Here is a 26,529-nt window from a genome sequence, read left to right on the forward strand (position 1 = left end):
GTTTTCAAATGTAACACCCGTTTCCTTCCAAACACAAAATGGAAACGGAACACTCAGCTACTTCACCTTCTTCTGGATGTTCCGTCGGGCGGGCCTTGCTATAGTAGTGTATAACTACAATAATGAAATGAAGGTCTCTCCTCCAGTCAAGTCAAAAATTGTGTTCTCAGCTTTGAATTTTCAGGGGCATGGCATGACAGACGGCGTAATGAACATGGCATCTCTTCCGTACCCGAAGCGCCAAGAAGATTCAAAACCGGCATGCAAATCGTCAGAAACTTGCAGCAATGCAATGCTTTTATTCTTTTGGCTGTATGATCTGATTTTGCAGACTTCATTCAGAGCGTTACACTGCAAAATGGCCATGAGCCCATGACCAAGGGCCAAGGGGGGGAGCAAAAAGATGTAACTCCCCAAAAAAACAGAAAAAGCAGAACAGTTCCTAAATTAACCTAACTGTGTCTGTGTATCTTGTATCCACAGCTTAATTCTTTCTTAACCTAATCTAGTAGTCTATCCACAGCTTAATTCATGAGAAGGGTCTCTTGAGCCCCTTGAAATCCACCGACTCAATGCATTCGACGCCGTCTCTCGATCCATTGAGGAGCCTGAGCAGCTCGCTGGCCCTCTCCTTGGTCACGCCCATGCAGCCGACCTGCAGGAGGAGGAGGAGCTTCTGGAACGCGCCCAGCTGCAGCGCCTCGGCCTTGCACGGGCCCTCGCCGGAGAAGCTCTTGCACAGCCGCCACAGCGCCGACACGGCGAACTCGGTTGCCATGTCGGACACGTGCTGCATCTTCTTGACCAGCACCGGCACGGTCAATGCGTGCGCGCACGCCTTCCCGCGGCCTTCCTCCGTGAGCAAGAGGCTGTCCAGCACCGCGAGCGCCTTCTCCGTCGTGCCCTTGTCGGCGTCGACCAGCAGCTCGACCAGGAGCTCCACCATGCCGAGGTCGACCAGGCGGCTGGCTGCTAGGCCTCTGTTCGTGACGAGGTAGTAGGCGGTGACCAGCGCGTTCTTGGTAGCCTGCGGCGACACGGGCCTCTGCAGGAGCTTGATGAGCGCGTCCTGTATTCCGTCGGTCTCGGACATGGCGTCGAGGCAGTCGGGGTCGGACGACGACGCGATCTCGCGGAGCACGACGGCGGCGCTGGCCTTCGCGGTCGTCTCGCCGTGGCACAGGATCGAGACGACAGCGTTCAGCGTCGCCGGGGAGGCAATGTGGCTCCTGCACTCCTCGGCCAGCGGGAAGAAAACGACCAGCGCGGCCAAGATCTCATCCAGCGCGCCGCCGGACGCGGTCAACGACGACGCCAGCGCCGGCTGGTCAACGAGCTGTGAGAACGCTGAAGAGAGAGCGCGGGCGGCTCCCGCCGCCGCGAGGCACCGGCGGTTGCGGTCGCTCTCCTTCCCTAGCGCCCTGGCTCTGGCCGCCAGCTGGCGGCAAGCCGGCGCGTCGCCTCGCCGCGCGGCGGCGGGCACCGCCGCCATGAGCTCGGCCGCGTCGGCGGCGGAGAGCGGGACGCGGGGCGTGGGCACGCGCTCCACCCCGAGGGCGCGGTTGGCGACGCACCACTCCTGGATCATCCGCCGCGAGGCGTGGTTCGGGATGAGGTCCTCCGCGAGCAGCGGGCGGGCGGTTACGGGGCACGTGGAGTGGCCACGCTCCAGCCACCCCTCCACGCTGTCACGATCGTACGTGATCCCCGTCGGTGCCGTTACGGGGTCCCGCATCATCTCCAGCGAGATCGGGCACAGGAAGTTGCTCGGAATCGCCGGCTCCGCGGCCACGGCCGCTGCCGCCGGCACGGGCTGCGGTTGCCTCGCCGTCCGCCTCGTGGCGAGCGGGATCTCTGACACCGCCACACGCACCGACCGCGGGCGAAGGCGGTAGCGGGACACCGGCGTGACCATCCCCGCGCGCTAGTATTGAAGACGTTAGACGTCCCTCGGTTTGCTGTGCGGCTGCAGGTACGGTCGTCGCCGAACGGTGCGTGGAGTCCGCGAGCTGACGGGTGGTGGTGCTTGCCTGGACTGCGGGGTTGGGTGGGCGTCGGCGTTGTGAATATATAGGTTGTGGCCTTGCTTTCGCCGGCGTTGAATGGAAAACGGAATGGCGCGTAGTACTCTACTGCTGCATGTGGGCGTGCGGTGTGGGTCTGTGCAGTTTTGAAGGGCGCGGACGGGGAAGGAAAAAAAAAACCGCGAGTGTGGACTGGCTGGGAGGGGTTGTCCTTCGTTCGTTGGGATCGGAGTTTGAATGTTGACCGTTGAATGGAAGTTTGAATTGTACACGCCACGGGCGGAGACGGCGAATATTTGCTCTTTTTTACTCTCAATTTTTTTGTCCTGAGATGGATAAACGCTTCTGTCGTATACTTTATTTGTGTTTTCGGGTTGCGTTTCTAAATTTCTCTGCTCTTGTTTGTTTTGGGAGTAGTGCCATTTCAGACTTTCAGTCATCATCCCACTTCGGAGTTCCACGAATGGACGTTGAGATATGTAGCATGCTTCGAATACTTGTGGCTAGTGATTGGCCTTGTGAGTTGTATTTGATTTGAGGGTTTCATGATTCCAAGAACAAGTTTCACATATTGGTGTGCGTGTGTATGTTTTGAGGCGTGGGGAGTTCGTCCTATCCTTGTTCCACGAGGAATCTGTCCATTTTACAAAATATTGTATTTGAAGAACAAAAGCAAATTCATTGTATCAAATCAATATAAATTGAACAAACAAGATGTCATACTATAAGACATTTAGTTTAGAGTTTAGGTCGCTATTTACACCAGGCTTTGTGTTGAGTTTTTTATAAAATTTTATGGAATTACTAGCGCCCGGACGTCCGATGGGATAGGATTCCATCGGACAGTACATAATGGCCTAGCAGAAACGCGTCGTACTCCCACCGTAGCGCTGCAATCCTTCCCTGTCTGCCTCATCCCGCCACGCACGCGTGCCCCGCCCCTGTCTGTCTTGCCCCACCCCACTCCCGCCGCTCCTTCTCCCTGACCACCTCCTCTCTTCCCGTGTAGGCGGGACCCGGGAGACGGGATGAGGACGAGCACTCCCCGTCCGCACGACCCCAGGCGCGTTGCCCCCATGACTCTCTGAACATACCTCTGAAACACGAAACACTTGCAATATGGAACACTTGAATGTAACATAAGTATGAATAATATGAAACATTTAGAACATACACTTACAACATATGTGTGAAACATACGTATGCAACATCCGGATAAAACATTTGCAACTTGCAGCATGAAAACACTTATTGCAACATAAGACTAAAACAGCTGAAATATTTTGAACATACTCTTCGCAACATATGTGTGAAACATATGCAACATCCAAATAAGCACACTTGCAACATAAAAGATAAAACATTTCGAACGAACGCTTGCAACATACGTATACAACCATTGCAACATGTGCAACATCGCAATCTATTTTTACAACATCTATATAAAACACTTGCAACATACCTATGAAGCATCTGAAATAATTAAAGCATGATCTTGACTTCTCTCCACTAATTCCTCCACTACTGCATGGTTAGCATCGGTGTCACGTTCAAATCCTCAGCAACACTGACATCACTCAAAAATCACAGACGGTGAAATGAAACAAAGGCGTAGGTTGTCGGAGTTCTGATCTACTGATACTAAATCTAAAGGTGGAAATTTTTTGGAAAACTGGTGAACCAGACACAAAGTTTTAGCTCCTTCGGGTAGACAATCTATAGCTAGTGGGTAATTAAGGTTAAAGGAGAAAAAATGCTGTTTCGGTTTGACGCTTAAAACCCTCGTATGGATCGATGACCTACGTCCATGGCGTGATCTGGAAGTTCGTTGAACGCTTTCAGCTAACCTAGTTCACATTTGGCTTCTCATCGACGTGCACATCCAAGTCGGACACACTGGCGTGGGTACAGTGAATCGGTGATAGCATATAAATTGCTACCCTAAAAGTCTAGCCGTTCTGATCTACGGCTGGTGTGCGTGCCGACGAGACGACTGGCGACTTTGACGGCTAAGTAGCCGGATCCATGCGTCGGTCGGTCGGTCCAGTGACAGTACTGCTTCCATAAGCTGAAACGAGCTTTTTATCAGCAAAAATCGTTCGTCTACTAGGCGTCGATCACGATCTGGAAGCTCACCAACCTAACGATCGAACGTCTCGCTCGCTTGTCATGACGCGAATTTCTTAATCTTCTGCCTCTTTTTTTCTAAAATTTTTAGTGGACCTGTGGACCTCGCGAGACCAACACGCCATGTTCTCGATCGGTTGGTTGCCAACACGTATACGAAAATAAATAGGCAAGGCGCCGTGACTAACGACTCAATCACGGGTCGAGTCGTTCCTTCTCGCCGTAGAGATTAGGTGACGATGTATCAGGAAATTAAAAAACAAGGTTCATACTTCAGAAGGGTTGGGAGCTGGTAGCATATATATGGTTTGAAGTTTTTCTCAATAAGTACGTAGTATTTTGTAGTACTGCAAATCTGCAATCATATTGCTAGGTGGAGCGAATAGACAACACGAGATGGGGTATATGGTTCAGCAAGAACAAGCAGATTCAATAATGGGCCATGTAACGTGCATGGCTCCATCAGTCAGCATCACAGTCAACACCAGGGGCCTGTACGTACATACGTGACGTCGTAGTAGGGCTAGATGCGGATCTCCAAGTTTTCCAATTTTATAAAGGGGATCTCATGCGGTATATATGATGCGATGCTAGCTTTATTCAGCACAACTGGTATAAATATTTTGAACTCAATTTGAAATGCTAGATACTATACATGTAGTGAAGAGTTTAGTGAAAATATTTGAGAGTTTGATCAGGCATATATTAGATGGGTAGAGCTGCCAAGCAAACCGAAGGGTTAATAATTAAGACTATACAGGAGCATGCATATCTTAAGGTTGAACAGTCCGCGTCTTTTTAATTACACTCCTCAAGTTGAGTTGTGCTACCTAGTGCTGTACACACATAGTTTAGCTACGTTTTCGTCCGCCGTAATGCTACTGGCAACTGCACATGTTGACGTTGGGTCAAGGACGGAACAACATCGATCATCTATCTGTTCCTGGCTTATGCCTGTTCCGTTGGTCTGAACAAATCTACACCACAAGCCAGCGCTCCTCTGTTCTGAAGGATTCCCAGAGAACAAGCACGGTGGGATTGGTTCCTTGTCTGCCATATATATGTACAAGGGATGGGATGGGACGACGACGAAGAAAACTCATCCCACGAAATTGCTGATTGGATTGGACATATATACCTTGAAATGTTCCTATGATCTACGTTGTACCATTCGTATCTATCTTGACACCACAGGTTGCTGCAGAATTCGATCCACTGCCTGATATACCTACATGAGACGATAAGTTGCGTGTAACTTTGCTACCGGACGTCATACCAATTGTCTCGGAAAAAAAAACGAAGCTAAAAAAAGGAAAATATGATACAGGAGCTAGCCTGCAGCATTAGGACTTGGGATCATCGGCGTGTTCGGCTGGTAAAGTGCACAGTAGATTTCAGATGATTTGGAATGATTTAACAGTGTTATGTTAGAGAGAATAAGCTAAATCAAACTCAAACAACTTCTCGCCGTCCTAACAGATTATATAGCCCATCCCGTCACCCAACTCCTGAGAAAGAGAGACTGAAGAACAATCTGGGCCTGGTTTGCACAAGATGGTGGTGGCCTCCGGACCCCCTTGTAATCAATATAGCTCATCGGCCAAGGCCCTAGGAAAAGTTGAAAACCTTACGGGCCTGCCCTGACTGAGCAGCCCACGTGAGATCCCCGCCCCGCATAAAGGGCCTGTTTGGTTCCTGTATGCTGCTGGTCTGGGGCGCTCGCATCCACCCCAGGCTCTTCAAATCCAACGCCTGAGGATGCTGCCTGCCTGGCCCAGGCACATTGCCTCCTCGGTTGGCACTTGGCAATGGCAAAGGCAAAGGCTGCACCGCTGCTGCATCGAAGAGATACGACGCCTGAACCGCGCAGCGCAGGCGCCTCTGCGCTCTTCTGCTCTGCCGTCCGTCTGGGTCGTAAGAGTACTCAGAATACAATTATGCAGTCAAACTTGTCTAACTTTAATCAAGGTGTAAATAGTATTAGCATTTATGTCTCGAAATAAATTTATTATAAAAATATATTTTATAACTAATCTAATGATACTTATTTTGTCTCATGAGTATTAGTATATTTTCATATAATTTTAGTTAAAGTTAAAACTGTTGTCAATGCCCGTGTCCGTCGATGGGGGCAGCAAGCGGCTTGTGACCCGCCACCGCCCGACCGGGTGATCTCACGTACGTATCGCAATACCAGCGACGGGCTGCTACGAACGCGGACACGGACACTGGACCACGGCGAGCCCCGAGGCGGCGCTGCGACGATGCCACTTGCGCACGTAGTAGTACTATGTGCATACTTGCGCACAGGCCGGTGTGTGTCCGCTTGTGATAAATGGTCGGGCGGCCGTACTCCTACGTCGGTACGTGTATTTCCGAGAGCGTCAGTGTCTCAGTGATACAGAAATGTTGTAGACGAGGGCGACATAACGCTGCACCCCCAACTACTCGCGCTCCGCCAGACGGCCAGTGGTACCACTGTATCCGTATCTACACGGTGTGCGCTGCGTGGGGAAATCTTACCTAGGCAAGTACAGAGCGTGTGTGTGGGTTTGGCCGTTTGGGGATGCCACTCGTCCCTCACGGTCACAGCCCCTTCATTCCTCAGGCTTCGTTCACCTCTATTTTCATCTCTTAAAAAAAATATATTATTCTAGTCATTAAGATTCTCTACTCTATACCTATTTCTTCCGCACCTGTATTATCTCTATCTCATACTCTATACCCACTATTCCATATTTTATTTTCCTCCCTCCCCTTTCTCTTTCTGCTACAGTGCGCTATGCGGTGGCAGGCCCGGTCGGTACGCTAGCACGTGTTGCAGGCGCGCGGTACGGGCGCGTGGTACGCCACCGCTAGTGTACCGGCCGTTTTACGGGGCAGCGGTGCTGACAGCCTCAGCTTCAGGTCAGTGCCCATAAAAGAAACATTGCTGAGTGTTTATGGCACGGCAGTAAAAGTAGTCGTAGTGCAAGCTTCTGGTAAATGCAGAAAGAGAAACGACAAGAAAATAATATTATATTTGATGTAGGAGGACTACGACTGTACAAGTAGATGGCATGGCTGGCATCACATGGAAGCCTTCTGGATGGCCTGAGCTCTGGCAGCTGAGCTAGAGCATCCGACTCATACCAAAGTGGGCAGTGCCTGCTCGGCTGGGCCTCGCCGCTGGCTTCTGCTTGGGCTAGGGCCGAGCGAGGACGTCGTAGCCTGAACCGGAGCGAGCTTTTCCACTGCACCGGTGCGCGAAAGAGGGCTCGTCTGCCTCTGCCTCTGCCCATCGCGCATCGACAGGTCACAGGTGCATGCGCAGGGTCCTGGGCCTTTTTAAATCATGACCCCCTCCCTCCCTGGCTCCCTGCGCCTGCGCATCTTTATCAGGTCACACTGCTCGCGTCCAAGATGCAAAAGCAGGTGGCGCGCGGGTGCCGTGCCATGGGAGAAACTGAAATCAAATGGAGGTTACCGAAAAGAAAGAAAGAAACAAAAGGAGCGAGCTAGCATCTTCTCGACAAAGGCTTATAAGGCTGTATGGAAAAAGATGGAGATTCTTGGAGTAGTTTGGAGTATAGTACATGCAGTTAAACAGTGTAGTAGTAACACTTTGCTCGGCGTTAGGAAATCTTAAAACTGGACGGCATCGCGGCAGGGGCGGCAGTGTGTGAGGCCTCGGACGCCTGTTCACTGGTTGGTTTCTGGGCTGGTGCTAATTTATTGTGAGAGAAAAATACTGTTGGCTGGTTGGTTTGAACTGGCTGAAACCAACCAGCGAACAGGGTGAGAGTGATCAAGAGGGAGAAGAGAACCTGTGTGGGAGTTTTCATGTCACCCGATTTGTATAACATTTTACCATCAGCCATGAATGTTCCATCTCTCTTCCGACCTCCCACGGACTTATCAGTCTATTCGTTTGCTCGTATTTAACTTATAAGTCATAACTTATCAATTAATAAATAGTATTTTTCTCTCACACCAAACCAACTAATAATACTTTCAGCCATAGCTTATAAATCAAACCAGTCCAAACAGAACGTACGCTGTTACGCAACCCAGCTTACGGGTAAGTACCAGGTCCTCGTACTGAGATGCTAGTACAGCATACTCCTAGATTCAAAACCCTTAGCCGTACCAAGAAACAAAGTAGTAGCCGTACCAAGAAGCTTTTTATTAGGAGACATCTTCTTGACGTGGAATAGTAGTCCCTGAATTTAAAGATGAGATGGTTATTAATTTGTACTTGATTGAGAAGATAAATCTATCATTGTTTAATATTTATTTAGAGTGGTCAGGTGAAATAGAATACATAAAGTTATTGACACCATTAGCCGCAGTTGCGTTTGCCCTATAGTCCTATCCGTCACTCGCCTCGCGGGCGGACCCTGTTTGGTTTAGCAGATCATTCGGTCCGGAATGATCCGATCTTGAGGCTAAACCTGAGATGTTGGTTTGGTTTTGCGTTGTCAGTCCATGGCGTCCGTCACCAAACGATTCTATTTAATAACTTTCCCAAGTCAATCCCAGGAATTAAATCATTGCATAGAAAAACACAGGCGAGCCCATGCGGAGTGAACCTACGCTGGACAAAGTCAATCCACAGACCAAACACGCTAGCCACTTCGGCCGGTTCGCTTGTCCGAATTCTAAAGAAATAGGGATGGTTTGGAGGAATGCTGGAGAAATTTGTGAGAGAAAAACACTGTTTCGGATGAAAAAAATAAATGGATCAAGCCGGGTTTAAGGGCACACGAACAGTGCCGGCCCTAAGAGATGGGCAGGAGGTGCGACGGCCGAGGGCCCTCGCAGGATGGGGGCCCAAGCCCAAGTATATAATACTCCATACCCTTTAGCTATAGTCCATTAGGATTTAAGATTAATGAGAAGATGCAGCAGCCCATCAGCAAAAGGAGTCGTCAGCCTCTTTCTTTCCGGGAGGCAAGGAGCCGAGCCGCCAACACCCGCACACGCGCACATAGCGATTGCGATTCGCGACTTCCGGACTTCTGGCGAGACGGGAGACTGCGAGACACGCAGCGCTGATCACAGTTCACCACGCGATCACCAGCGCAGATCACCGAGACACCGATGCTCGAGTTCCAGTCTTCCAGAAGCCAGACGAAGGCGTTCCAGACGACGACGACGACCAAGCAGTTGAAGCAGGGCTCGACGAAGACGACAACATCTGATCTTGGTTATTGCCTTCTGCCCTTTTTGTGATTTGTGAATCTTGGTTCTGAATAAGTTCATATCCAAATTGTCTAGGCCCTAGGTTTTTTTTCCTTGTTCAATTTTTGTCTAGTACTTTGTACTCATATAGTTATATTTTTCTTGTAATTTAGGTCAGGTGTTAGAATTTTAGAATGTTACCTAAGAAACATTTGTCGAAAGAGACCGTCGCGACAAGTTCGCCAGAGGGCCCTCAAAATCCTAACGACCGGCACTGCACGCGAACAGGGGCGCGTAGCTTCGCGCTCGATGAAAAGGCGCTCGGCAGCAGCAGCCTGCTCAGCCTCGTGCTCGCGCCGGAGACGGGGAGCTGCTGCTCGGCGTCGGTTTCTAGCATGATGACGCCTGGCGAGATCGCAGCGAGAGTTGCGGCAGTGCGGGAAGAGGCGCGCACGATCGGTGAGATCATGCAGCGGCATGCGAGTAGACGCAGCGGCGCGGCGCATCGGGAGGGATCGGGGGCCGACGAGTGAAGACCTCTGTGGCGGCACGCGATGGGCGGGGCGGGATCAGGGGTCGACGAGCTTGAGGCTCAATGGCGGCACAGAAAGGGTTTGTCGAAGTGGTGAGAGGTCGTACGAGGGAACCGTCTCGATGAACGACTCACAGCAAAATCCAAGAATGTATGAATTGGATAATAGTCGATATATTACTCTCTAACGGTTCTTACCCAAGGTAGAGGTAGGACTAGTATGTGTGTGCGCGCGAGCCGTTTCACAAGTTAGCTTTATGTTTGTTGCCGTCCAACATGATTTACAAATTTGTTTCTCTATCTTAAATTATTAGGTAGATGTCCTATTTTTTCAAAAAAAAAGTGATATCTATTTAGAAAAACAGAACGATTTACGATTTGGAACTAAAGCTGAACATAGTGTATAACCTGCTCGACTGCAGGAGGAAGGTACTTTAGGCCTGCCCTCGTGCGAGGGTTAGAGTTGTGTAGCTCCACGGTGCTCGATTGTCCATTAGTGGGGATGTTTTTCCTTACCGGGAGGAGGCCATCGAGTTGCAGTGAGCGGAGAATTGCATCTAAATTGAAGTTTTTTTTATAAAAAAAATCATTTCACGGTAACGGATCTTTTGAAAAAAAATCATTTCACTTTCGACGGGATGAGAAGTCCAGCTAATATGGGAGTAGCTTAGTAGCTTACATTATCAGCGTCGTCTCCACTGGGAAGTCGCCGTTGCACGATGAGTAGCAAATAAAGCAAGGGATAAGTTCATGCCCGTGGACGTACTCCCTCCGTACAGGAAAGAATACAATTATGGGATCCGTGTCGGTTAAACTGAGACATAAGTTTGACCAAGTTTACAGTAAAGAGTATTAGTATTTATGTCTTCAAATAAATTTATTTTGAAAATATATTCTATAACTAATCTAATGATACTTTTTTGTATTATGAATGTTGGTACCTTTTGATAGAAATTTAGTTAATGTTTAAACTGTTTGACTTATCGAAAACAAGAATTGTATTTTTTTAATAGAGGGAGCATATGAATGTGTAGCCTATTTGGCTGGGGCTAAAACGATCGTATACGATTGTGGATTATTACTACTGGCTGATTTGGTGTGAGAGAAAAATACTGTTTTGACTGAAAATTTACGATCGGTGAAATGCCCGCGTCATCCGATGCGTTGAAAACATGCAGCACACATGGTTGACTCCTGTAGGAGGAGCACGATCTGTTCCATCTGGGACGTCGCGTACGTTCCGATTACTGAAGCACAGTGCTAGTATCAGTATGCAATGATGCAGCGCGTGGTCGGGGTTAGGGACGAAGAAGTTGGTATCTTCTTCTTGCTCTATCTCTCTATTTCTCTCCATATTTTCATATTTCCATTAACACGCGGGCTCGGTGTGTGCGGGGGGTGGGGGGAGCCCCCAGTCCCCTGTAGATCCTGTCCCTGGTAGTAGCAACAGTTATTGCGTATACTTGGCATCCAGCCAGAGGCCAGAGGACAGAGGACAGAACTCTGCGTCTGTGCCAGAGGTTAGGAATCGGTATCGGGTACTGTAGCACTTTCGTTTGTATTTGCCAATTATTGTCCAATCATGATCTAACTAGGCTCAAAAGATTCGTCTCATAATTTACAATCAAACTATATAATTAGTTATTTTTTTATCTACATTTAATACTCTATACATGTGTCCAAAGATTTGATGTGATAGAGAGAGTGAAAAAACTTGCAATCTAAACAAGGCCTTCGTAAGGATATCCTAGTTATTTTTTTTTCTGGTTGGGAGGCTCAGTCTGTACCTGGGCCATGGCTACTTGAATTCATGTGAGGATTTCTCCACGTCGGAATTGAACTAATTACTCCTAGTAGTTCATTTAGAGTTACCTGTTCGCTTTGTAAAAGTCCAAGCTAAAAAATATTGTTTACTGATTTATTGTGAGAAAAAAAATACTGTACAATGACTAATAAGTTCGAGCAAACAGGTTTTTTATCATCCTTAATCAGTTCATTACTGTACACCACAGAATCTGTGTGTCGGATGCCATCTCGGCGTGCTCCGCGGTTAAAGTTTCAGCTTGTTTCAGTGATGAGTCATCCGAAATTTACTGTGCACTTTACCAGCCTAACACACCGTGGCTGCTAGAGTCCTACTGTCGTTCTCGTACCCGTAGTGCTGGTGGGCCGGGTCTGGGAAGAGAGACGGGTTTGACCGAGGTTTCTCTTCGACGGCTGATATGGACTCTGCGCTGGCACCGCGGGCCGCGCACACGAGGGCCCATGCGCCGGGTGCACGGAGGACGGAGCGCGCCGCTCCAGAGTCCAGATGCCGCCCTACTCGTACTCCGTACGTGGCACCGTCTCTATTCCCCGGAGTACCCCTCTGACGTGTCCAGTTCCGCACCTGCTTGCTGCCGGTCTGGCGGTCCACGGCAACAGAGAAACAACAGATAGCCATCGTGCGGGGGCAGATGCGGCAATTCACCGCGCGGCGCGCACATGGCTTTAAACGCCCTCGCTTCCTCCGTCCGTCTCCGTCCCCCCTCTCCTCTCACGGCCACGGGCCACGCTCGCCGCCCACCGCCGCCGCTACTAGCCGGTGATTAGCCTTGATTAGCGGGTACCACTCCACTGTTACGGGAGGCGCGTTTTAATTGCGGGCGCGCCACGCCCGCCTGTCTCGAATATCTGCTGCCAAAAAGCGCGGATTCCTCCCCGCCGGGCGGCCTCGCCCCCTGCCGCTGGGCCGCTGGCGGTGTGGTGGAAGTGGATCAACGTGCTGCGGCCGCGGAGTGGAGGCAATAAAGGGAAAGCTGGGCGGAGTGCTCGGGTACCGTGGCCGGATTAGTTAATGCCCGCGAGCAACTAGTCGTAGGCGTAATTATTTTAAGGCAGCTATCGCCGCTGGGGACTCGCGAAAGCTTCGCCTCTTTTGAGAGCTCCCGCACCACGCCTCGCCCAGCCCGCCCGCCCGCTCTTCCCTCTCCAGGGCTCCAGGCTTCCTTCTCTAGTCTTCCCACTCTCCCGCGCCGCTTGCTGCTGCTAGTGCTGGGCTGCTGCTGCTGCTAGTGATAGGGGTCCCGGAGCCCTTCAAGTTCTGGGTGGGCGGCGAGCATATGGTGGTGGGCATTGGACGGGGGAAGGAGGAGGAAGAGGAGCGGCTGTAGATTTGGGGGTGCAGAGGCAGTGGCCGAGGCAGAGGCAGGGATGGGGGGCAAGTACTCCGGGGCGAGGACGAAGAGGAGGTGGAGGGGGCTGGCAGCCGCCGCGTGGGTGCTAATCGCGGTGGTTGGCGCCGCGGTGATGCACTGCACCCAGCGCCGGCAGAGCATGGACCGCGCCGAGGAGCGCCTCTTCAGCATGTGCGAGGAGAGGGCCAGGATGCTGCAGGAGCAGTTCGGGGTCACCGTCAACCACGTCCACGCGATCGCCATTCTCATCGCCACCTTCAACTACGAGAAGTCCCCTCCAGCCATCGACGCGGTGCGTAACCATTCGACCCCTCTTCTCCGCCATTGCTCTTGTAGATTGCAATGCCGCGGCATCAATTGACAGTTGGTTTGGCAATGGCGGACCCCCGAGATCCTACACGTTGTTCTCCGGGTTGTCTCTCTCTTTTTCTTTAAGGAGCAAAAAGAAAAAGGGGAAAAAGGAGAGAGAGATGCGTTTGTGGTTTGTTGACGCTTACAGTCGTTGCGGCACTAGTCGTTTAGCACGCCATGATTGCTGTGGTTGGCTGGGACAGGTGCTGTTCATCGTCTCGTGGAAAGAAAAATGTCCATTCCTGCGGCGGTTAGGCGGAGATTTTTTTAGGCTGATTAGAGATGTCGCTGAACTGAACTGTTGGGTTGGTGGGACATTGTTTGTTCATAGAGTGGTTAGTGTGTTCGTTGCAAAACCATCTGGGGGGTTACTTTGACAACCATTGGGGGTGCTCTTTTGACAACCTTTTGATTCCTTAGTTTATTCTGAGAAAGGTCACTGTCGCAGAGATTAATTATGTTACAAGCTGCTCTCTGCCTTTCTCTTTTCTTTTGCTTAGATTATTCATCCTCAAAGGCGTCCTTTCCTGCATTTACAGTTCGTTTCTCTTTCCCTTTTTGTTGATTTACCAATAGTTTAGGCGCACAGTGCTATGGGCCCATGGTATTTGAAGACATGCTCATTTTTTCCATACAAAAGTATTGATATAATGACCAATCTGATTAATTACTTTGGTAAATCAACAAAATGTCTTCTGCTGATTCTTGCAATTTATAGCATATTGCTGCCCAGTGTTTTTATTTTGGCTTAATAAACAATGTCTACTACAGGACACTTTTGCAAAATACACGGCAAGGACGTCATTTGAGCGACCCCTGCTGAATGGGGTGGCATACGCACAGCGTGTCTTCCATCATGAGAGGGAAATGTTTGAAAGCCAACAGGGATGGATTATGAATACGATGCAGCGGGAGCCTGCACCTCCCCGGGATGAATATGCCCCAGTGATTTTCTCTCAGGATACAGTTTCCTACCTTGCACGCATTGACATGATGTCTGGGGAGGTACGGTTACTTCTATTTGATTGTTCTTTGTATATTCATTGGTGTGTTTATGACCCTTGATGTCTCTTTAGTGAAAGCAATCTATTTATTATTTCCAATATAGGAGGACCAAGAAAACATTTTGCGGGCCAGGACTACTGGCAAAGCTGTGTTAACAAACCCATTTCGTTTGCTTGGATCAAACCACTTGGGAGTAGTTCTCACTTTTGCTGTGTACCGCCCTGATCTCCCTGCTGATGCATCAGTTGAGCAACGTGTGGAAGCAACTATTGGGTGAGATGTTCTAACTCATGTTTTATTTTTATTTTTTGAACCAAATATTTCTAGTATTATCGCCTTTTAGACTTGTGTGTGACATCCATTCTTCAGTAAAATGTGGGTATGAATAAAATTACGCGCAGGATTATTTGACCATGTAATATCTTGTAATTGTGTAACATACCACATTTGTGGTTCACTGATGAACACTAAATTTGTGTTGACTACGATGATCTTGACATGTCTAGTAACAGGTGATATTAGGAACAACGTGTTTCTTTTTAACAAAAGGATAGTGTGTTGATGACAGACACATTTAGTGATATATAAGATTATGCAGGTTACATAATCTTTGCAACTTGCCTCAATTTAATCAAAATTATACACTATGCTTATCTAATTTTAAAGAGAATAATTTGCTGTGTTTTGTACATAATTATGCATCCGTTGACTAGTGTGGTCAAATCTAATCAAGTTCCCTACTAACAGATATCTTGGTGGAGGATTTGATGTGGAGTCACTTGTGGAGAATTTGCTGAGCAAACTTGCTGGCAATCAGGATATTGTGGTGAATGTCTATGATGTCACAAATGCTTCAGAGCCTATGGCTTTGTATGGACCTTCAATTTTGGATGAACAAGTGCCTCATGTTAGCATGTTGGATTTTGGAGATCCATTTAGGAGGCATGAAATGAGGTGCAGGTTGGTAGTCCTTATCGGTAAATCTTAACTTTGTTGGCTGCTTTTATTTTCCACTAATGTTGTCAACCTGCAGGTATAGACAAAAGCCTCCTATACCTTGGTCTGTTATAACCAATCCTTTGGGCTTATTTGTCATATGGATGCTTCTGGGGTATAGCATTGCCGCTGCATATTCTAGATATGACAAAGTTACAGAAGATTGTAGAAAGATGGAAGAGCTGAAAACTCAGGCAGAAGCTGCTGATGTTGCAAAGTCTCAGGTTTGACCTGTACTTCAGCACTCTCTTTTTCTAGGCATTCTAGCTTATGCATCATGTATGGCTTATCTATGTTTGTCTCTCTTGCAGTTCCTGGCAACTGTGTCACATGAGATCAGAACACCTATGAATGGCGTCCTTGGTACTTATGCATTTATTTTGATCCTACTTAATCTTCAGTTTCATGGGCCTGGCAATCTAAAATTTCTTCCTTCTGGTGTAGGAATGCTGGATATGCTTTTAGGAACAGATTTAACTATGACACAGAAAGATTATGCTCAAACTGCTCAAATGTGTGGCAGAGCATTGATAACACTGATAAATGATGTCCTTGATCGAGCAAAGATTGAAGCTGGAAAGTTAGAGCTTGAAGCGGTGCCTTTTGACCTGCGTTCTCTCATGGATGATGTTATTTCCTTGTTTTCTTCAAAGTCACGGGAGAAGTGCATTGAGGTATTGCTTAAAGTAGGAAATGATGTTGCCTGTGCCATCACTTTGAATGGATACGATTGCTTTTAGTCCTAGTTTTTGGTCGAACAATTGACAAATAATGCAATTCTGCCTGAACCAATCTGTCCCTGTACTTCTTTGTGGCAGATACTTTTCCTGATCTTTTTCCTTCATGCTGCAGCTTGCAGTATTTGTATGCAATGATGTTCCGAAGGTTGTTCTTGGAGATCCTTGGAGGTTTCGACAGATACTGACAAATTTGGTTGGCAATGCAGTCAAAGTAAGCAGCCAATTTTGGCATCCTCACGCTACAACTTTGAATGATGTTGGTTAAATTCTTACATAAGTTTGTCATCAAATACATTCAGAAAATGCACTGATATATCTATTGTCTGTTCCAGTTCACAGAACGAGGTCATGTATTTGTGCGGGTCTGTTTGGATGAGAACTCAAATATGGAAGCCAATCAGGTCATACATGGAACCATGAATGGGAAAGATGGTAAAGTTGAATCAACAACTAATGGCGCCTTCAATACTTTGAGTGGGTTTGAAGCGGCAGACAGACGGAATAGTTGGCAATATTTTAAGCTGCTCCTCTCTAATAAGGAGTCGCTTTTGGATGATCTTGAGGACGAGAATTCTAATCAAAGCGATTCAGACCATGTCACACTAGCGATAAGTATTGAGGACACAGGTGTTGGGATACCATTGCAAGCACAGGATCGTGTGTTTACACCTTTTATGCAGGCTGATAGTTCAACTTCAAGGAATTATGGTGGTACTGGCATTGGTTTAAGCATCAGCAAGTGTCTAGCTGAACTTATGGGTGGGCAGATAAGCTTCACCAGCCGTCCTTTTGTTGGAAGCACATTCACATTCTCAGCCACACTGAAGCGCTCATACGAAGATATTTCAGTTGATTCAAGTAGGAGCTTGTCAGAGGCACTACCAACTGCTTTTAAGGGAATGAAGGCCATCTTGATAGATGGGAGACCTGTACGTAGTGCTGTTACAAGATATCACCTCAAGAGGTTGGGAATAATTGTTCAAGTTGTGAACAATATGAGTGCAGTAGTAAAAGCTTTCCCTGGAAAAAATGGAGCGACCGTTTCTAGGTGAGTGTTGTTAAGTTATGTTTTTAAATGCTGGAGATACGTGGAGGCTCCCTCAACCTCAAGCCTTAGATGTGGAATGTGAGTAGGGCACATTTTTGTTATTAAATTGTGTGACTAAAGATTTGAACTCAAGACCTCGCCTTGCTACCATGTAGAGCTGCATGCATTGACAGCCTCAACAAAACCCCTAAGCTGGTGGGAAAGGCAGGCAACTCTATGATATTTTAGTAGATATCATAGATATACCGTCTATGTAATCAGCCTGTCCTGAATTTGCTTGATATTGAAAAAGTATATAGGACCCTAAAATCCCTGGCTGGGCTGTTATTCGCAAATTGTTTTCGAGAATAGCATAAAACATTCTTAAAGCGCCATAATCTGCACTTCATACTTGTTTGTATGACCTTTGAAATCATCATATTTATTTTCTTGTAGGGAAAAGGCAACCATGCTTTTTATTGAGAGTGACTTCTGGAGGCCTGAAACAGATGTTCAGTTATTGAACCATCTACGCGAGCACAAGAATGGTCTGTTGTCTGATGCGCCTAAGGTAGTTCTTTTGGTCACCTCTGAAGCTGACAAGGACAATTATGGATCTATATTTGATATTGTGATGTGTAAGCCTATAAGGGCAAGCACAATTGCTTCATCTATTCAACAACTGCTCAAAGTAGAGATGCCTGAAAGAAAAGAAAATCAAAATCGGCCGTCATTTCTTCGTAGCTTGCTGGTTGGGAAGAACATATTGGTCGTAGATGATAATAAAGTCAATCTCAGAGTTGCTGCAGCTGCACTCAAGAAGTACGGTGCTAATGTCAGCTGTGTTGAAAGTGGCAAGGATGCTATCAGTCTACTTCAACCCCCACATTCCTTTGATGCATGTTTTATGGATGTTCAGATGCCAGAGATGGATGGGTATGAATTAAATAAATAACTCATTTGCCAGTTCCATCCTGCCGTTTGAGCTTTGTTTGCTAGTTGAAGTAAAAATCTTCCGACTGATCATTACTTCTCAATTATTACTTTTTGTAGGTTTGAGGCAACCAAACAAATAAGGCAAATGGAGATGAAAGCTAATGAGGAAATGAAGAACAAGTTGGCTTTGAGCGAAGGCTCGACGGTTGTTGAGTACCATTTGCCTGTTCTGGCAATGACAGCCGATGTTATCCAGGCAACTTATGAAGAGTGTATAAAATCGGGAATGGATGGATATGTATCTAAACCCTTCGACGAGGAGCAGCTATACCAAGCAGTCTCCATATTAGTAGTGGGAACGATGGATTCAGCTGTTTAATGTTCAAACCGCAATGAATCTGACTTCTCATTCATCAAAGTGAAGCATCACCATCTTTGCTTCTGTCCAGCTCACTCTAACCCTTAACAATGGTCTGACATGGCCTCAACGCAACACTAGATGAAAAAGATGAAAGTGCCGTGAGCTAGCTTTGCATCACAGATGAAGTTCCTGCGGCAGCCCAGAGGAGTGTAGGTAGATCACCCTGTAATACCACATCTCGTTGCAATCCCTGTTTCAGAACTGCCCTTCCCTGTTGTCTGCGCATGATCCAAACTGTTTGGAGTGTATTCCTTCAGCGCGAAGGAAAAAGGGTAAATTTGCTGTAGGACTGTAGGACTTTCTGCAATGTTGGTAATTCCTAATGGATTACTACTCAATCTTGTCTTTGCTAAAAGATACTCTTTAAATTGTAGCAATTGGTTCCTAGATACTATGACTGTTAAAACAATATATTTTCTAGGAATGGATGAGAGAAGTTAAAAGTGACTGCTATGTCCTGACTATTATACCATAGCCTTTAATAGTTATTATCTAAAAAATATCAACACTGAAGGTTAAACAAATACTAACACTGAACATGAATGTCCTACCGCAAATTTTCAAGAGGGAAAACCGCGCCTGGACTACAGCGCGTCAGATAGATAGGATGAAAAGCTCGAGTTCTTGTGCACTCGCTCCATCTTCTTTCTGCATCAGCAGTGGTTATCCTGTGGTGCTAGTGACGTGTTGTGCGGACCTTCCGGATGTAAAGCGTGCCAGATTGAGTGTATGTATGTGACGCTGCGTTAACTCGTCACCTCGTGTAACGACCGTATGGTCTACAGTGCGTCAGTGCCGTGCTGCATGTCGGGATCAAATCAAAGTATGATTTTAGATGACTGGACACTGTTTGCGTGTAAATTATACGTACCGTTCATGTAGCAAGCAAGATGTATAAATGACTAGCACTGCACTGTATATACGTACCGTGCAAGATACTACTGCCTAGCTTCACTGTTCGTGTTGGCCTCGAGCACAGAAGATCAGTCAGAGCAATTACATTTACATGTCTCTCGCAAGGAGCAAGCCTGGTTCCCTTGGCAAGTCACTGGTCCAATTTGGTAGGTCCTGCCCATATCTGTGATACTAGCGCCATATTAGATTGTCTTACTCCTAGGAATTGGGCAGCATATGCAAATGTCTCTTCTTCTTTAAAGTGTGCATGTTTCTGTTTACTGCATTTGAGCTTGCAATATGAACTTTTACGGTTCTATATGTTTGTCTCACTGTCTCGCATACCTGTGACAAAACCTGTCGGTGCACCAAACAAGGACCGGATGCAAAGGTCACCAAATTTTAGCACTATAATATAATAATAATAGGCAGCTTATCAGCTCAAGAAAGGTCGACGGCACTTTTTTACTCTTTGGTTGTCTATGGCGTGGTTCAGATTGGAAAAAAACATTATCGGGGGGTGGGGGGTGGGGGGGTGGGGGGGGGGGGGGGGGGGGGGTAGCTCACTGATTATAGAGCAATACTAAAAGCCCGCAGCCTCTTGTCTTCTCAAATCACCTAGTTAGTTTGTCGAATCGTGATCTCGGAAACAAACGTTAAGCCCCACCCTGAGTTTAACCAACTGCTGCACATCTAATCTGGAGTACTCCATCTGTCCTTAAAGATTTGTCGTTGTTGGTTTGCATGTCAGTAAGTTTGACTATATTTGTGAAAAATATTAGCAATATTTGTACCTCCAAATAAATTTATTATAAAAATAGATTTAATGATTTATTTAATCATATTAGTTACGTACCATAAATATTAATAATTTTTAATATAAATTTAGTCAAAGTTATTTTTTGAAAAGAGAAAATGACAGTTAATGAGGGATGGACGGCAAGCAACCATGCTCCAGTTCCTCGGTGGTTCGGTTCGGTTTGACACAGGAATCCAAGCTGAAGCCGAACACCGAAGTTCAATAAACCGACGGTTCAATTTGGTTCGGTGTTCGATTTTCGGTGAAAATGTGCGCAAGTGGAGCCAAAAGACAAGCCAAGAGGCATAGAATCTATAGCTTCTAGAGCACCTTTCGACTGTCGTGCCGGCAAGCGAGCCAGCCTGCACGATGCGTCACCCTGCCAGGTCAGGGCCATCTCAAGCAGCACATCGCACAGTACTAGAGCACGAGTACTCCGTAGCCGGGCCCGAGCGTTGCTGTCGCTGCTGTGCTGAGTTGCGTCAGGCTCAGGCGTCTGCCGCCCGTTCAGCCTCAGCGGCGGTGGACTGGACTGGACGGGGTCACGGGGAACATGGCCCCGTTCGCGTGCTCTAGAATATTCGTTTCTTTTTTTTATCTAAAATCATATTTTTCTCTTATAATTTCCTCCAGAATTTCTCAAGCCAACGGGGCGACGGAGTCTGGCGTCGATCAATCTCCCAAACAGGCCGTACATAGGCCCGATCCCACGACAAGTAACGCTCGGCCTGAAAGGTCCGCAAGTCTGTTGCCACTGCCATGTCCACCAAGAACCAGCCTGGTGCTGCGTGCGTCCTGGCACTCGGCATCGGCAGTAAGGATCCAAGTTATCTAATGGTGTTTTTTAATCAGTTACGGAGTAACTAACTACGGTTCAATGTAATTCAGTATATTTCTTCAGTTGCTAGCCAAGCCGACGCAGGCAAACAAGCAGCAGCTCCATATCACTCAAGAAGCGGAGGATGTTGATGGTAAAGATCGTGACCACGCCAAGTGAAGATGTCTGCTGGGCGGCTCCTTTTTGTCACTATCATGTTGGGTTCTTTCCCTGTGTTTACTTCGGCTAGTCTCTGTTTCTGTTTCTGAAATGATGGACATGCAACCGAAAGAGTAGATGGGCTTTTGCATCTAGGCCTTGTTTAGATTGCTTCAAAGTTTCAAGTTTTTTCACTCTCTCTCCATCACATCGAATTTAGGGACACATGCATGCAGCAGTAAATGTAGATAAAAAAAATAACTAATTACATAGTTTGATCGTAAATTACGAGACGAATATTTTGAGCCTAGTTAGTCTATGATTGGACAATAATTGTCAAATACAAACGAAAGTGCTACAGCGCCAAATTTTTCTAACTCTTGCAATCTAAACAAGGCCCTACCAGATCCGGAGAGCTGTGCGATGAGGATTTTGGTAGGCAGGACGGACGGTCAGCGGGTGTTTGGCACGGCTACTCTTGAGAGACTCCTTCAGAGAAGTCATAGTCGTTTTGGATGATGCTCAATTTGTTTGAGGGGCTCCTCTAGAGAGGTCATAGCCGTTTTGGAGCCTCGATTTGTGGCTCTTCCAAAACGGCTCCGGCTCTTCTGTTTTTTACTGTCAGAGCCGAAGCCGGGGTTCCTTGAGGAGCCACAAACTGTCAGAGCCGGAGTCGGGGTTCCTCCAGAGAAGGCATAGCCATTTTGGAGGAGTCTCAATTTGTAGCTCCTCAAAAACGGCTCGCTTCGCTGGGAAAACGTCTGGCAGAGTAGTCAGCGCCGGAGTCGGGAAGGAGCCGTGCCAAAGGGACTTAGGCCCCGTTTGGCAGGGCTTCTCCACCGGCTTCAGGAGCCGTTTGGAGCCGTTTTCTATCAAACGGGGTAAAGTAAAATAGCTTCACTTGTGAAGCCCCTAAAAACATGCTCTCACAATGATTTGGGGTGGGATGGAGCCAAAAAAAGTGGCTTCTCCCGGCTTCTCCTCTAGGCCCCTAAAACATGCTCTCACAGGGAAGCCATTTTGCCAAACAGTTTATCAAAACCGCTTCAGTTCCACCGGTGAAACTGTTCGTAGAGCTGAAGCAAAAAAATGGCTTCACTATTAAAGTGAAGCCCTGCCAAACGGGGCCTTAGTTGCGATTGTGAATTGGGTCTGTCCTTTGTCCTTACAGAAGCCTCCTCAACAGGATAGAAAACATTGCCCACGACCGAACATGCAGGGTCAGGGAGGAGTCGAAGATACGAAGAAATCATAATCATATTGAAAAAGAACGCGGGTCATTGCTGCAGAAGTACATCTCATTAGGTCTAATCTGAGTCTGTCCCAGAGAGGACTGAATAAGGAGGCAAATATACTTGATTATTTAGCTTTCTTCAAAATGACATAATCCTATTTATTATGGTCTCTTCACTTGTCTGAGAATTGAGACCCAACTTCATACCAACCTTCAAACGAGCCAAAGTCACTTTTGTTTTAAAAGAATAAAAACAAAGCCCGTTCGTTGGTTGATTTCTAGGCTGATAAGTCCGACTAGTACTGATTTGCTGTGGAAAAAAACATTTCTAGACTAATAAGTCCGACTAGTGCTGATTTGCTGTGAGAAAAAACATTATTGGCTGGCTGATAAGCCCTGCCTAGATCCAAACAGGCTGGGGTTCATTCAAAACACCAGCTCAACGAGCTTTTGTCCAGCCCCTGCCGCAGTCGTGTTGACCCTGCTAGCTCCAAAGCTCTAGCAAACGCATTTCGATCAATAAACACAATACATGATTTAAAAACTTAAAACAGAAAATCAAACATATCGGAACAACAATCTCATCAAGAAACAAAAACCTGCTCATTGCAGCTAGTAAACAGGCAAAATAAACATCACGACAATACATCCGGAAAATCTCAATTCTTAGGAACTGGATAGAGTTGATTCATTTTCAGAAAACAGTGTTCTCATCAGGTCTGCAAAACATGAAATAGACGCTCTGAACTTGAGACGACTAACAAAAAAAAGCCAGAGTAATATTTAATAGGCCACACATTTCAGCGGAGGACCATCCATGAGAATGCTCTAAGCTGCAGCGCCCTTGCCCTTCTTGCGCTGAAGCTTCTTCATGTAGAACTCAAGCTCTTTACCCTCAAGGATGTACCTGTTATACAAAAAAGAAAAGTGTATTGTAAGGAGCTGCCTGCAGTATAAGTGACAAAATAAGGAGACAACTTCCATTCTACTTGAAGCGTAGAAGGATAAATTTGTGACAGCTGCCAACATATCTAAAATGTCTAGACTCAGTGATTGTAACATAAAGAGTATAAATAAACATTAAGCTTTAAGCTACAAAAGTTAAGTGGTACACAAACAGATAAGCTGCTCTAACAAAACAAAGAAAGTCTGGAAGTCCATTATTTCTTACCCATCAGCTCGGCCACACTGTCCAGGGCGGGAAGAAATGCACGCCAGCAACCTTCCACTGCCAAATTGCTCTTCAATGTGAGCGCCAAGCTCACGTCCCTTCTGACGCTCCTCAAGCTTCCTCTTGACATGGTTGCTCTTCTTTGTTTCCTCAGCTGCTGCCTCACCCTCTTGTCCCTGGATGAATAAATCTCAAACAATAAGTGATCCACCAGAGGAAACATAACAGACACTAAAGATAGAAAACTAATTAAACTCAAGCAAAATATATTAATAAAAAACAATCAAATTTAACATTTTTAATACAGAAATCTAAAACTCGTAGTGCAAAAACAAGCAATTCAAATGTGAAACGTGGATAAGAAAAGAAGAGTTCTCTAAGAATCTGCAAGGCACAGGAGTAGACAATATAAACATATACAAGAATGAGGTGAGTCAGTTGTCTTTAAAAAGAGAACAGAAAGAGCTGATATTTGCCAGCTACGAAACATGACGTATGAACTATTAGGCCAATCCCTTATTAAAAACATTTAATAGTAAACAGTGAGACGCTGTGTTGCAAGAAATAATACCTCAGCAGATTCCTTCTTTGCAGCAGGAGCCTTTTTCTTCCTACCGATGTCAACTCCATAGTGAGTGAGGTACCACTGCTTGAATGGGGCAGCATCAACTTGCACAATGGCACTCTTCACAAGGGTTTGAGTCCTCACAAGCTCATTGTTTGATGCATTGTAGACCACGTCGAGGATACGGGTCTTGCGGGTAACAGCTTCACTTCCCCATGAGTAGTTACCAGTATCCAGGCGAAGAGCCCTCCACTTCACATTACCTCCACGAACACGAACCCTCCTCACTGTCTTGTTGCTTGACAACTTGGTGTTGGCCGGCTGGCGCCCAAGCTCATACCTTCCAAGAGAATTGACAAACACAATAAATCTCTGAACGAAGTCCTCACATAGTATTGCAAGACACGATGAAGCCACCTCAATAAACAACTATTTTAAGCTAATACATCAAAAGAAGCTGATGACACCAATTCAATTTACCAAAATTTGCACATCTGATCTACAATTCTGGTGTTGCATCAAACACAGTACAAACGTGTAGCGATACAAATAAATATCTATGATTATATTCGTAATTAAGATGAAAGTGCCTATTCTGAAACATGGTTACAAATATGATAATTCTCACCACATATCCCCTTAACAATTCCGAGAAGCTCAGTTGGTCACCTTCAAGAAAATTGAAAACTAGACACTGAATCAACAAATAAAACTACTTATACAGTGCCAAGGCTGACATTTCATTGTAATCATCATGGTAAAAGTAACAGACACGGATAATTTTTTAGACAATAATCCAACCAAGTAACCACATAGTTTAGTGGTGTCATCTAAAAGCGCAAAAGCATAAATGACCGGAGGTCACCTAATGACATCGAGAGAAAAAAACATTCCTCGATAGAACTCAGATCAATTAATACCGGGGTAACCACTTCAAGATCAAAGTTAACTACGCTAGGACCGCTGATCTAATCAAGCAGCAGTCTAAACTACATACCGAGAGCACACATACATGAATCAAAAAGAGAGAAGAAAGGGAAGAGAAACAGTCATTACTTTCGCTTCTTCCTCCAGGCCTTCTGCTTTCCACCGGTGGCCCGGCGCTTATGCATCGAGTCACGCGAGATACCTGCACGGACAGATCCAAATCAACCGCCGAGGAACCCATTAGCATCGCTCAAAACGGGGAACCACCGCGGCAGAATCGCTCAAACCGGAGAACCGGCGCCGCACAGAACAAGCAGAGCGAGAAGCGAGTGGGATCTCACCCATGGTGGCGGCGGTGGCTTGGCTCCACTGCTTCTCCTCCGCCTCCCCCTGGTCCGCCTGCGCCGCCGCACTTCTGCTTGGGTATCACAAGGGAGAGAAGGAAACCCTAGGGTATGGGGTTTATATAAGGGGCGCGCCTCGGCTGAGGCTTAGGGCTTATTCACAGGCACCGGTGGGCTGATCCGACGGTCGTGATAGAGTGAGGCTGGCAGCGGCCATTTCTCAGGACGAATCAGCCCAGTTGGGCCCATCTGTCTCACTAGGACAGGCCCGAATGAGAAGCGGCCTCGTTTGTAATGTATTCCTTTTTTTTTCTTATTATCTCCGTTTGTATTCCTTTTTCTATCTCCGTTTGATTTCCTTTCGATCCTCTAAAAAAGACTAGTAGTCCTTTTTTATGTTCTATTTAAAATTATAAATTAGTGGTTATTTATTTTTTACTGGTCCTATGGGAAATACAGTTTTTATTTATTTATTTATTTTATTATTATTATTTATATAATAAATTGCGTCAACTCCTCGCACAGAAGCCACGTCCACGTCGCTCCAAATTCTCCTGGCCGTCTGATCTCGCGTTCGACGGCCCAGATCGCTCGAAGCGGATTCTCGCTTGCACCCGCTTCTCCTGCTTCTGGTTAGTTTCTCTCGTTTCTCCTCTGCTTCTCCCGTCAGAATCCACACAATCAAATATATGCAGCAGTTTTAGCTTCTCATTCTAGATTCTTTCACCCCCTCCTCTCTCTCTTCTTCTCTCCCCCTCGTTCTCTCGACACTACGGGCGATGGCGCCGGGGGTGACTGGTGCGGCGGCAGCGGCGGGCGCCCTCCTCCTCTGCCCTCCCCCCTTCCTTCCCGGGGCGGCGGCGCCCCCTGCAGGCGGCGCGCCGGCGAGGGTGGGGCCCGGCGCCCCCCTCCATCTCCCTATCCTCCACGCGGGCTCCTCAATGCCTCCTCCCGCTGGGGACCTTGTGCTCCTCTGCTCAATGAAACCCTAGGTGGCTGTGCGGCGGAGGCTGCCCTCTTCGTCCCCGGCGGCGGCGGCGGCGAAGCTCGGTGGCTGGATCTGACGGCGTTGGAGCTGTTTTCCGATGTACCTAGGTTTCAATGCAACTCAATAAGTTTTC

The 26,529-nt window shown here is 47.0% G+C and overlaps 3 protein-coding genes across 4 annotated transcripts; 1 reads left to right on the top strand and 2 right to left on the bottom strand.

Moving 5' to 3' along the window:
- Nucleotides 1–293: 293 nt before the first annotated feature.
- On the bottom strand, nucleotides 294–2,056 carry LOC136474747 (U-box domain-containing protein 21-like). The gene has a single exon (XM_066472301.1). The coding sequence runs from the start codon at nucleotides 1,913–1,915 to the stop codon at nucleotides 530–532; it is 1,386 nt and encodes a 461-aa protein (XP_066328398.1). The 5' UTR covers nucleotides 1,916–2,056; the 3' UTR covers nucleotides 294–529.
- Nucleotides 2,057–12,338: 10,282 nt separating this feature from the next.
- LOC136478053 (probable histidine kinase 6) lies at nucleotides 12,339–18,911 on the top strand. Of its 2 annotated transcripts, XM_066476378.1 has the most exons (11): nucleotides 12,340–13,314; nucleotides 14,145–14,378; nucleotides 14,482–14,651; nucleotides 15,126–15,338; nucleotides 15,412–15,598; nucleotides 15,686–15,737; nucleotides 15,819–16,048; nucleotides 16,227–16,325; nucleotides 16,447–17,162; nucleotides 17,598–18,077; nucleotides 18,195–18,890. In XM_066476378.1, the coding sequence occupies exons 1-11, from the start codon at nucleotides 13,039–13,041 to the stop codon at nucleotides 18,454–18,456; spliced, it is 2,919 nt and encodes a 972-aa protein (XP_066332475.1). In that variant the 5' UTR covers nucleotides 12,340–13,038; the 3' UTR covers nucleotides 18,457–18,890. The 2 variants fall into 2 exon arrangements, with proteins under 2 accessions (XP_066332474.1, XP_066332475.1); XM_066476377.1 differs by having other exon boundaries at nucleotides 12,339–13,314; nucleotides 15,686–16,048; nucleotides 18,195–18,911.
- Nucleotides 18,912–23,049: 4,138 nt separating this feature from the next.
- LOC136474748 (small ribosomal subunit protein eS8-like) lies at nucleotides 23,050–25,511 on the bottom strand. Its single transcript, XM_066472302.1, has 5 exons — nucleotides 25,406–25,511; nucleotides 25,194–25,266; nucleotides 24,144–24,477; nucleotides 23,573–23,748; nucleotides 23,050–23,308 (listed from the first exon to the last, which is right to left on the bottom strand). Exons 1-5 carry the CDS (start codon nucleotides 25,407–25,409, stop codon nucleotides 23,230–23,232), a joined length of 666 nt encoding a protein of 221 aa, XP_066328399.1. The 5' UTR covers nucleotides 25,410–25,511; the 3' UTR covers nucleotides 23,050–23,229.
- Between the last annotated feature and the right edge of the window lie 1,018 nt (nucleotides 25,512–26,529).

The sequence above is a fragment of the Miscanthus floridulus genome, chromosome 8 (assembly GCF_019320115.1).
Source record: "Miscanthus floridulus cultivar M001 chromosome 8, ASM1932011v1, whole genome shotgun sequence".
Lineage (NCBI taxonomy): Eukaryota > Viridiplantae > Streptophyta > Magnoliopsida > Poales > Poaceae > Miscanthus > Miscanthus floridulus.

Excerpts from the sequence above, each read along its gene's own strand:
- LOC136474747 (XM_066472301.1), bottom strand. The coding sequence starts at position 1,915 with ATGGTCACGCCGGTGTCCCGCTACCGCCTTCGCCCGCGGTCGGTGCGT.
- LOC136478053 (XM_066476377.1), top strand. The coding sequence starts at position 13,039 with ATGGGGGGCAAGTACTCCGGGGCGAGGACGAAGAGGAGGTGGAGGGGG. Across the intron at positions 13,315-14,144 it reads CCCCTCCAGCCATCGACGCG|GACACTTTTGCAAAATACAC; the intron begins GTGCGTAACCAT and ends TGTCTACTACAG. Across the intron at positions 16,049-16,226 it reads CACGGGAGAAGTGCATTGAG|CTTGCAGTATTTGTATGCAA; the intron begins GTATTGCTTAAA and ends TTCATGCTGCAG.
- LOC136474748 (XM_066472302.1), bottom strand. Across the intron at positions 24,478-25,193 it reads GCCTGGAGGAAGAAGCGAAA|GTATGAGCTTGGGCGCCAGC; the intron begins GTAATGACTGTT and ends TTCTCTTGGAAG. Across the intron at positions 23,749-24,143 it reads CAAAGAAGGAATCTGCTGAG|GGACAAGAGGGTGAGGCAGC; the intron begins GTATTATTTCTT and ends TTATTCATCCAG.